At 38.4% G+C, this 11,992-nt stretch overlaps 1 protein-coding gene across 19 annotated transcripts in view; it reads left to right on the forward strand.

The window, feature by feature from the left end:
- ZDHHC20 (zinc finger DHHC-type palmitoyltransferase 20) overlaps positions 1-11,992 on the forward strand; it is an 84,442-nt gene that overhangs the window by 68,808 nt on the left and 3,642 nt on the right. For 4 of the 19 annotated variants that reach the window (XM_017548167.2, XM_037745580.1, XM_017548168.2 and 1 more), the window contains 3 exons: positions 3,803-3,929; positions 8,397-8,486; positions 10,494-10,609. In XM_017548167.2, the coding sequence (XP_017403656.2) occupies positions 3,803-3,929; positions 8,397-8,486; positions 10,494-10,609 (333 nt within the window). Of the gene's footprint in view, positions 1-3,802; positions 3,930-8,396; positions 8,487-10,096; positions 10,142-10,493; positions 10,610-11,992 lie in introns of those variants that run through there. The other 15 variants (XM_037745579.1, XM_037745582.1, XM_017548169.2 and 12 more) reach the window with 8 other exon arrangements.

Here is an 11,992-nt window from a genome sequence, read left to right on the forward strand (position 1 = left end):
CAACCTAGCTGCAGCGAGCCAAAATTGTGCCATTGCACTTTAGCCTGGGCAATGAGAGTGAGACCCTATCTCAAAAAAAAAAAAAAAATTACTCTATCAGAGATAGACAGTAGATTTACATGCTTTAGGAAGTTTGCTGTCAAATAAAAAAACCTTTAAATTCTCAATTACAGCTTATCTTTTAACTAAAACATAACAATGTATTTCATGTGCATATATATATATATGTATATATATATATATATATATATTTTTTTTTTTTCCTTTGTTTTGAGAGTCTCACTCTGTTGCCCAAGCGAGAGTGTAGTAGTACCATCACAGCTCACTGCAGTCTTGACCTCCTGGACTTAAGCAGTGTTTCCACCTCAGCCTCCCAAGTAGCTGGGTCTACAGGTGTGCTACCGCACCCAGCTAATTTATTTATTTCTCACAAAGACAGGGTCTCGCTATGTTACCCAGGCTGGTCTCAAACTTCCAGGATCCAGTGATCCTCCCATTTCCACCTCCCAAAATGCTGGAATTTCAGATGTCAGTCACTTTGCCCAGCTCATATACATTCTTTACTTTTTTCCCCACAGTTTAACACATTTAACTGGCATATGTTCTGTGACTGAGGCTAAGGAATAATGCTTTTGACATGCTTCATTATTTCCATCTTTGTGTCAGTTGTCAGTGAAATTTATGTATCGTGTCACTAGTATTAGCATTTATTTTTTAGTTTGCTCATTTAAAAAAATGAAAATATAGGGGGAAAAGTAATGTTTTCAAGTAATTGGACAAACATTCCCTAAACAACAATGGTGGCGTTGCTCACTGAACTATTGTCATGTAAGAAGCACTGCTGTGTTATAATTGAACTATTTATATATCTGCTGACATACCAAGATACAAAATAAGGATTTTTATGGTAATGTTTTGTAAAAAAGTTAAAATTCACTTGCAATCTACAGCCATATATCTGCCAGGTAAGTTGGATCTGCCAACCCCGTCCTGCCTCAAAGTACTTTATTTTATATGTTCACAAAGCATACAGCAGAGGGAGGGTGCAGTACCCAGAATAGCCTGTGGTTATAATTCTCATACTTCAGTTAACATACCTCAGCTAACAACTATCTTGCAGCAAGGTCAGTGAAAGCTGGCTATCTTTCGCTAGGTGTGACTGCTCTTCTCAGAGTCATACCCATTCCGCTATTATGGTTTCACTTCTCTTGGAATTCAGCCAAAGTTCACAGCAGTCTTGCTGCCGATCCCCCTAGAGGGGGTGGGCTACTCTGGCTCTCTACAGTTGGGGGGGAAACAGTTTTAATTACAAAAAGATTAAGGGATTTGGGGGGAGACATGTAGATGCTTTAGTATTGGATCATTTTAATGTGTTACTGAGCAGTGTTGTAAGTTATGGTGGGCTTCCTGTGTGAGGATTTCTCTGTCCTTCTCTGCTGTTGAACTCTCCTCCAATTCCATCATGCTTTCGCCCCTTTTCCATGTAAACAAAATTTCTTATCCCTATTAACTGTTTTTGTCCTCTTTATAGAATATTCTGCCATCTCTTTACCTTTAATTGAAAATGACAGAAAGGCAGCCTACAGGCAAAGTCCAGCCCTTAAATTCTCCCCAACCAATAAAATCTGTGTGAGAGATTTCACAAAGAAAACCAGATTTCTTCATTTTAAAACTGATAAATCTAGTAGTAGTAGGCGCATTTTCCCACTTGGCATCAGTGAAATGGAACTAAGCAGTGGTGGACGGCAATAGGGCATGGATTTAGATAGGGCATGGACACTGTCATTTGCCGCTGGTCTTGCCAGTTGTGCCTTTGTTTCCTGCCCAGCCTCTGTAAGTATGTGAGAAATTGGCACTTCCAGGGAACCTGCTGTTCTCTTCAGCGGTCTTTTTCAAACTTCTTTTTTTGCCAGTGGCCACAGTAAGAAATGCAGCATTTTACATCATGACTTAGAACATGCACAAATATTTATAAAATTATATAAATAAAATAAGCAAAAGTTTCACAAAACCTCATTAATCTCTACTATGTGCACTGTATTCTGATATTTTCTTTTCTAGTTTCTTAAAAGGAAATGCTGGTTGCAAGTCATTCAGTTGATTATGTGGCCTATCAAGCTGTTTTAACCCACACTTTGAAAAAACATTGCTTAGCACACCACTTTTTTATAGCTTCGTCTCCCACAGCCCTTGTCTTTAGCTAGTTCTCCACAACTACATTGAGATGTTTGTTTTTGGATCCTCTGAAGGGTGTCTAATTCTGCTGTGTCACCTCTGTCGTTTTCATAATTGCCACCAACGCACCTTGAGATCGTTTACCCACATTTAGTGAGTTCCTACATTTAAGCTGATGCTGCTATCCCAGATAGGCAAGCTAGTCCCTTTGATTCTGGTGGCCACTCATTCCCACAGCCACACGTTCAGCTTTTTAATCACTTAGAACTGAAGAGCCTCTGAAAATGAAATTTTAAACTTGAATATGTTATTCTCTGACTATTTGCTATATTCTGATGTACTTCCTGAGTCCTCCATTCTCCAACAGTTTTCTCCCAAGTTCTTCTTTCCCTTCTCGTTTTATTTCTCACCCATGTCCATTCTAGATCCTTTGCTAATTCATGGCTCTGGTTATCCAGCCATCCTCTTTATCCCATATGCAGTGGGGCTGCTGAAAGCTGTTGAAGGATGTCTTACTTCATAAGGTTTGCTATAGCTACAGATTTAAGATGTTAAGCCTCATTGAGGGCCTTAGCTCTGTTTGGCAGTAATGTCACATGTTTCTTGTCAGGTCCCTCAACTATTACCCAAGACGATTATTCCAGATTTTCATAATTCTCCCACTCTCCTTAGCCATTTTATGAGTCACTAATAGAAAAATTAGAAAAACTTACAAGTAACTTTCATCTTCACATGTTTATAGCCTCATACAAACATTTCTTCTTTCGCACCCACCATTCTCATCTGCCTCTAACATCTGAGGAAGAAAGATGCCTTTTGTGGTATTCAAGGTTAATCACAACTTTTCTAGACTCCTTTCCATCTTCTCTAGGATCCCTTTCTTCAGTTCTTATTTTACTTTTTATGTCAGCAATCCCTCCCAATGCCCTGGCTTCTTATCCTTATCTTATAAAACACACTGAAGTGTATTCCATTTTTAAATTAAAAAACATTTTTTGTGAAGCCCGTATCTTTCTCCAGACCTCACTCTACATCACTTAATAACCAAGCTTGAAATAATGGTCTGGTCACCCTGAGCTTGCTCACCTTTCCCTGCAATACCCTCAAAGGCACACATATGTCACTATCCAGACAAAATTATCCCCTTCTTTTCACCTCTGTGCTCCCAGTACACCAGGACTATGTTAGCACTTATTACACTATAATTTTGCTAGACTAGGTTCTTTGGTAGGAATTTTACCTAATTTATCTCTGGATTCCAAATACCTGGTACTGTGCTATCAGGAACATAGTGGGAGATTCATAAATAATGAGTGAAGTTGCAGGAGTTAGGATATCTTTTAGAAATAAAAGCCAAGTAAGAGATAGCACAATACTAGATTTTCAGTAATATTAGATAATTGTTTTGACATGCTATTTTATAAGGTTGATGAAATATTAAATGTGCTATTTTTTCCCAAAAGAAGTTTCAGAAATTTATCTTTTAATTACTACCAATATATTGTTTATTTTAAATTATATTTATAGTTTTTAAGTCAAAGATATAAGCAAGAGAATTGGTGCTTTCCATCCCTCCTATGATTTTTAAATAGATTAATTAGCTTATATATATATGTATATTTAACAGAATCGTTCCGCGCACCCACATTTTCATATGGACCTGATGGAAATGGTTTCTCTCTTGGATACAGTAAAAATTGGAGACAAGTCTTTGGTGATGAAAAGAAATATTGGCTACTTCCAATATTTTCAAGGTAATTTATAACGTGGGTCTCAGAGATTATGGAATCTGTGGTGCTCTGTTTTTCTGGTTAAATGTCTTCAGATTTAGAGACTATAATACATATTGATAGTCTTACAGGCTCTGAGAATGAAAACTCAAAATGTCTTTTTCAAACATAATATACTTTATTTTTCATTTTTTAATTAGATAAGGTCAAGGAGAATTTAGATATATATTTGAATGGAAAATAGAAGGAAAAGATTTTTCTCTCAAAATGAAAATAAGTTGTTTGAAGTAAAAAAAAAAATTATAAAAATTTATAGTTATCACCCACGACTTCAAAGATCCTATCACAGAAGTGAATTATGTATTCTGTTTGTCCTAAATCAAAGACCAACCACATATTGCAATTTTATCCCAAATGTAAATGAGAATGTATGCTTGAGATGATTTATAGTTTCCATTTCTTTCTAATTTCCATCCATTTTAGGCCAGCTATGTACCAAAATCATCATAAAGAAGGCAAAAATATATGAAGATTGAGTGACATATTTGTAAGAGTTATGAGTTTTTTCCCTCAATTAACTGAATTACCTTTTTTTTAGCCTGGAAATGACTTATTTGCCTTCATTGTTTAAAGACATTTTTGCTTGGTATAAAATCCTAGATGTTGGCCAGGCACAGTGGGTAATCCCAGCCTGTACTCCCAGCGCTTTCGGAGGCCGAGGCTGGTGAATCATTTAGGGGCAGAAGATCAAGACCAGCCTGGACAACATGGTGAAACCCAGTCTCTACCAAAAATACAAAAATTAGCTGGGTGTGGTGGTGCACACCTGTAATCCCAGTTACTTGGGAGGCTGAGGCACAAGAATCACTTGAACCTGGAAGGCAGATGTTGAAGTGAGCTGAGATGGTACCACTGCAATCCAGCCTGGGGGACAGAGGAAGACTCTCTCAAAAACAAAACAAAACAAAAAATTTAAGGTGTTGCTAAATGTTATGCTTCTGGTTGGCATTTTTTGAATGAGAAATTTATGGTAACTCTTATTTTTGTTAGTCTATATATAATTTTTTTTCCTATGGCTACTTTTAAGACTATTACTACTTCATGCAATTTGATTATGATATATCTCAGTCTAGTTTTCTTGTTTCTTGTGCTTGGGATTAGTTGAGCTTCTTGAATCTCTGGTTTTAGAGCTTTCATCAGATTTGGAAAATGTTGTTAACCATTATTTCTTCTGTCATCTCCCTCCTCCTAGGGACTCCAATTACATGTGTTATCAATCACTCAGAGTCCTTTCACAGCTCACTGATGCATTGTTCATTTTTTGTTGTCTTTTTTCTTTGTTTCATTTTGTATAGATTATTTTGCTGTGTCTTCAAGTTCATCAATCTCTTTTGTACACTTTATCCATTGTCTTATGTATTCAAGATTTTTCCCCTCCCATTGGTTGGAACACAAATTACTTGTTTTGAAGTTATTTTCTCTAAACAGAAGTTTTGAAGTTATTTTCTGTAAACAGCAAATTCTAAGTCGATAAGATTTCGTTGTTGTTTTTTGTTTGTTTTCCTTCCTTTAAAGATGTTCCATTATCTTCTGGTCTGCATTGTTTCTGATAAAAAGTCAGCTTGACTCCCATCTTTATTTCATTGTTTGTAAATTACTATCCTTTTCCCTCCTATAGGTACTTTTAAGATTTTATCCTTATCATTGGTTTTAAGCAGTTTGATGAGGTCCCTTGGTGTTTATCCCACCTGGGTTTCATTAGGCTTGTTGGATCTGTGAGTTTATAGTTTTCATAAAATTTGAATAATTTCAATCAATTAGGTCTTTAATTTTTTTGTTTTCTACCTACTTCCTTCTTTCCACCTCTTCCCTGACCACCTTTTCTGGTACTCTCAGGTATACATAAGTAAATTGCTGGATAGTGACCCACAGGTCATTGCTATTTTGTCCTTCTCTTCCATCTTCTTTTCTCTCTTTGTTTCATTTTGGTTAGTTTCTGCTGATAATGTCCACAAGTTCACTGATCTCTTCTACTATAATGTCTAGTCTGCTGGTAAGCTCCTCCAATGAATCTTTCACTTAAGATTTTTTTAAAATTTTTATTTACTTACTTATTTTGAGACAGAGTCTTGCTCTGTCACCCAGGCTGGAGTGCAGTGGCACAGCCTCGGTTCACTGCAACCTGTGCCTCCTGGGTTCAAGCAATTCTCATGCCTCACTCTGCAAAGAAGCTGAGATTACATGTGCATGGCACCATGCCTGGCTGATTTTTGTTATTTTTAGGAGAAACAGGGTTTCACCATGTTAACCAGGCTGGTCTGAAACTCCTGGCCTCAAGCAATCCACCCACCTTGTCCTCCCAAAGTGCTAGTATTACAGGCATGAACCATCATGCCTGGCCCAGATGCTGTAATTTTCAGCTCTAGAAGTTCAGTGTTTTTTTTTTTTCATGTATATATCTTATATTTCTCTTTTCACTATATCTATTTTTCCTTTTAATTCACAGGTATGTTTATAATCATTTTAAAGTTTTGTTTGCTAATATTCACTGAAATTGCTAATTTTCTGATTTCTTTTATTGACTTTTTTTTCCTCTTAGCTATAGATCACATCTGTGCTACTTTTCATGTCCAATAATTTTTAATTTTGTGGTGGACACTTTGAATGCTACATTGCTACCTATCTAGATTGGCCTCCTGACTACTGCCCTTGGCCTGAGGCTTGTGTTAAGCTTTATTACATTGAGTCCAGAGTAGTACTTTCTCTACAGCTAGCTTAGTGCTCCAATAAAGGTGGGGTCTCTACCAAATCCGTGTGTTCAGTTTCGCTCCAGTCAAGCTGGTCAAATTTGAATGCTTGCCAGTGCTGTGAAAGCTCTGTAAATTATTCATCATTCATTATTGTTTTCTTTTCCTGGATTCACGTGTGCAGCTTAGTATTTATCAAAAGACTCAAGTACACCACTCTGCAGATTTCTGTAGCCATTTCTCTGCATATCTTGCTCTTTTTCTCTCTCAACTCTGTCCCATAGATTTAAGATAATACCTCAGCTTCTCGCTCTCTCTCTCTTTTTTTTTTTTTTTTGAAACAGGCTGAATGCCCAGGCTGGAGTGCAGTGGTACGATCTCAGCTCACTGCAACCTCTGCCTCCCAGGTTCAAGTGATTCTCATTCCTCAGCCCCCCTAATAGCTAGGATTACAGCACACACTACCACACCCAGCTAACTTTTACATTTTTGATAGAGACAGTATTTTACCATGTTGGCCAGGGTGGTCTTAAACTCCTTACCTCAGCCTCCCAAAGTGCTGGGATTACAGGCATGAGTCACTGTCCCCAGCCCACCTCAGCCTCAAAACTCCCACCTCTGTCATCTCAATTCAGTGAAACTACCTTGTTCTGCTTGGTTTCCTGCCCCTGGTAGTGCCAAGGTCCTGGCAGAAAGCTGGGACTCACTTAGTTTTGTTTTTCTTTTTTTCTAAGACCACAGTTCTCTACTGCCTATTTTGAAAACAATTATTTTGTACTGTTCAGTTTCTGACTGTGTACAGTTTACCAGTTATGCCATCTTGGCTAGAAGTAAAAGTCCCTATAGTATACAATTTTGATGTCTTTAGATAATAGGAAAATAAGGCATAAGTATGCTCTTTAGACCCTAAGCTTCTTGAAGGCAGAGATTTTCTTCTCTTTTGTTCACTATCTGTAGTGCTTAAAATAGTACCTAGAACATCATAGGCATTCACTAAATATTTGTTTAATGAATATTGTTGAATAAATAAATATGTGGAACTTACATCATGAATTTCAACTTGAGCCTGAATGATGTCATAAGTGATTATGATAAGCAGATCACTTACCCAAATACTTGAATACCTGTGGTTGGGGTGCTATACTAGGCATCATAATCTTAATAGGTACAGAAGACATTTTTTCTAAATGTATATAAATTATAAAAGAAAAGGGCTTATGTCTGCAATGGAGGTATTAGTCTGTTCTCACACTGCTAATAAAGACATACCTGAGACTCAGTAATTTGTAAAGGAAAGGGGTTTAATTGATTCACACATGGCTGGGGAGGCCTCACAATCTTAGTGGAAGGCAAGGAGAAGCAAAGTCATGTTTTACATGGTGGCAGACAAGAGAGTATGTGCCAGTGGAACTCTGCTTTATAAAACCATCAGATCTCATGAGACTTATGCATTATCACAAGCACAGCACAGGAAAAACTTGCCCCCCATAATTCAGTTACCTCCCACTCCCCTCCCCTGATGTGTGGGAATTATGGGAGCTACAATTGAAGATGAGATGTGGATAAGGACACAGCCAAACCATATCAAGGTAATAACCCCTAAATTAGAAATCTTAGGAATTACTCCCTGATGTGACAAGTTATGATAATTTATGTCATGTCTCTGAAAAATGAGTGTTAAATTTGACTATTTTGATTTAACTTAACATTGTTTAAATTATTACTACCATTTTTCATTATGCAGCTTGGGTGATGGTTGCAGTTTTCCAACTCGCCTTGTGGGGATGGATCCAGAACAGGCTTTTGTTACAAACCAGAATGAGTATGCCAGAAGGTGTGCTTCTTGTCTTTATGCTTTTCCATATTTATCATAAAGCAAACTGTATACATGTGTTGTATGTACATCTTATGGGTAAATACAGTGATTTAGTAAGCCAGCATAGATAGGGAAAGAGAAATTTAACGTTTTTAACTGAGGGTTAATAAAGGTGTATGTGCTAATAACCATAATTTTGTATTATCTAAACCAGAACACTTAAGACTAGGAAGGAGAATGCTTGTTTATTAATAATTAAACCAGGATAATCACATAAAACCAGAAATGTCTGGGCAAGCTAGGAAGCAACTAAGACCTTTCAAGATTTTATTAGATTGGTTTATGTCAAGGCCGGGCGCGGTGGCTCACGCCTGTAATCCCAGCACTGTGGGAGGCCGAGGCGGGTGGATCACGAGGTCAAGAGATCAAGACCATCCTGGTCAACATGGTGAAACCCCGTCTCTACTAAAATTACAAAAAATTAGCTGGGCATGGTGGCACGTGCCTGTAATCCCAGCTACTCAGGAGGCTGAGGCAGGAGAATTGCCTAGACCCAGGAGGCGGAGGTTGCGGTGAGCCGAGATCGCGCCATTGCACTCCAGCCTGGGTAACAAGAGCGAAACTCCATCTCAAAAAAAAAAAAAAAAAAAAAGATTGGTTTATGTCAGTTATATTTTTTCAAATAACTTAGTAATTATACTAACCATCATTTTATTTTGATAAATGAATTTTAATACACTGTCAATGAGGTTTCAAAAATACAAATTTTTTTTTCATTAGTTCATCTTGGAAATTTTTCCGTATTTGCATGGCAAGTAAACTTTTATAAATTCAGTGTAATAGTTCATTTTAAACAAAATTTTAAAGAAACTAGAGATATTTCTAAGTGAAACAGTCAGAATTTATTCATTACAGAAATAAGTTGTAGGGGAAGAGGAATGGTAAGGTTTTTGGTTTTTTGTTTGTTTGTTAATGGTTGTTTTTTGAGACAGATTTTGCACTGTCACCCAGGCTGAAGTGCAGTGGCGCACTTAGCTCACTGCAACCTCCGCCTCCCAGGTTCAAGCAATTCTCCTGCCTCAGCCTCCTGAGTAGCTGGGACTATAAGCGCCCACCACCAGGCCTGGCTAATTTTTTTTATTTTTAGTAGAGACGGGGCTTCACTATGTTGGCCAGGCTGGTCTCAAACTCCTGACCTTGTGATCCGCCCGCATCCACCTCCCAAAGGGCTGGGATTATAGGCGTGAGCTACCATGCCCAGCCAGGAATGGTAAGTTGTAAGCTAGCATATTAATAGTGAAAGAACCGTAAGTTTTAGAACCTGTAGCTTAAAGCCTTAGACATTTGAGCTCTAACATTTGTTATGGTTCTGGCCACTGCACTTAAACTATGAGCCTCAGTTTCCACCTCTATAAAATTAGGATTATGATACCTACCACCAAAGGTTATTTTGAGAATTGAGATAATGTGTATAAAGTGCCTAGCATCATGTCTGCCCCATAATAGGGACCCAACAAGTATTAGTTCCCTTTTCTTCTCCCTTTCCTTCCTTCATTCCCTTCCTCCCTGGATCTTTTAGCTAGAAAAATAAGTCTACGCTAAATCACTGAATCATTTTTTCCCCTTAGATCTAAACTGCAGAGGTAGAAAGCAGAAAACTTGGGAAATGACAGGTAATTGTTTTGTACTGGCCACAGACATAGATCCTCACCTGTCCTTGTACTACCTATGGCTCCTGATTAACATGTTAAGAGCATTTTAAACTGGCCTCTGAAACTTTTAAAATTTTGACTAATTGTTTTCATTGGCAATGTTGAAATACAGATTCTTGGGTTCAGAGAGCCATTTAATGGGGGGGTTGTGCGTGTATTTTTATCTTGAAGATAGTTTTTTCAGAGTACTAAGATCTCATGAGTTGCCCTCACATATTTAGGAGAAGGAATACTAATTTGCTGCTTATTAATTTATTAAATATCCTTAGTTTAGCATTAAGCTATTTACTAAGTTTTTTGCTCTTCTTTTCAGTAGTGGCTCAAATCAGCCTTTTCCTATCAAACCACTTAGTGAATCAAAAAACCGCTTGTTGGACAGCGAATCTCAGTGGCTAGAGAATGGAGCTGAAGAAGGCATCGTCAGATCAGGTAATAGTTCTCATCTGAAACACTGCTTTGTCTGTTTCAGATGAAAAGCACCAGATTTAATAAATATGGGAAAATCCAAATAATTTAACATTTTAAAAATACTAAAATATGTGATATAGGGTGTTTGTGTTTCTTAGTAGCCTCTATGAGGAAGGGCTAGAGGGAGGAGAGTATAGTGGCTCATGTTGTTTTTGTTTTGTGTAACTGCAGGTTTTTGTTACCCAACCACATACTTCTCTGCTCAGATATGGAAAGTTCTTTTGGCATTGGCTGTTCTGAAAAAGTAACGTCATTCTTTTTTTCTTTCTTTCTTTTTTGAGATGGAGTCTGGCTCTGTCTCCAGGCTAGAATGCAGTGGCGCCATCTGGGCTCACTGCAACCTCCACCTCCCGAGTTCAAGCAATTCCCCTGCCTCTGCCTCCATAGTAGCTGGGACTACAGGTGTGCGCCACCACGCTCAGCTAATATTTTGTATTTTAGTAGGGGCGGAGTTTCACCATGTTGGCCAGTATGGTCTTGATATCCTGACCTAGTGATCTACCCGCCTTGGCCTCCCAAAGTCCTGGGATTATAGGTGTGAGCCACCGTGCCTGGCCAATAATATTCTTTAGGGCCCCAGCTTTTGCTTAGTTGAAAATAATTCTTGGAAAGCATTACATTCTTTGCTGCCTTAGTTAAAAAAGAGCACACTGAATATATTTTAACCTTTTCTAGGTGACTCTTAATCATTTATTAATCGAGGATGCAGGTGTAGAATAGTAAAGTTGGAGTGGGAATTTTCATCAGACCTGGGTTTACAATATTGTCTGGCCACTTAACTAGCATTATGGCCTAAAACACCTCTGAGGTAATTTTTAATGGTAATAGTAATAACACTGTGATTATCTCCTTGCACGGTAGAAAAATGGTTTTGGGCCGGGCACAGTGGCTTACACCTGTAATCCCAGCACTTTGGGAGGCTGAGGCAGGAGGATCACTTGAGCTCAGGAGTTTGAGACCAGCCTGGGCCACATAGCCAATCTCTAACAAAAACTTAGGGAAAAAAATTTGTCTAGTCCTAATGGCATGTTCCTGTAATCCCAGCTACTCAGGAGGCTGAGGTGAGAGGATTGCTTGAGCCTGGTAGATCGAAGCTACAGTGAGCTATGGTCATGCCCCTGCACTCCAGCCTCGATGACAGAGCAAGACCCTGACTCAAAAAAAAAAAAGGAAGGCTGGGTACAGTAACCCATGCCTGTACTCCCAGCACTTTGGGAGTCCGAGGCGGGCAGATCACGAAGTCAAGAGGTCAAGACCATCCTGGCCAAATAGTGAAACCCTGTCTCTACTAAAAATAAAAAAAAAACATTAGCTGGGCACAGTGGTACATGCCTACACACCCAG

The sequence above is a fragment of the Cebus imitator genome, unplaced genomic scaffold (genome assembly GCF_001604975.1).
Source record: "Cebus imitator isolate Cc_AM_T3 unplaced genomic scaffold, Cebus_imitator-1.0 Scaffold204, whole genome shotgun sequence".
NCBI lineage: Eukaryota > Metazoa > Chordata > Mammalia > Primates > Cebidae > Cebus > Cebus imitator.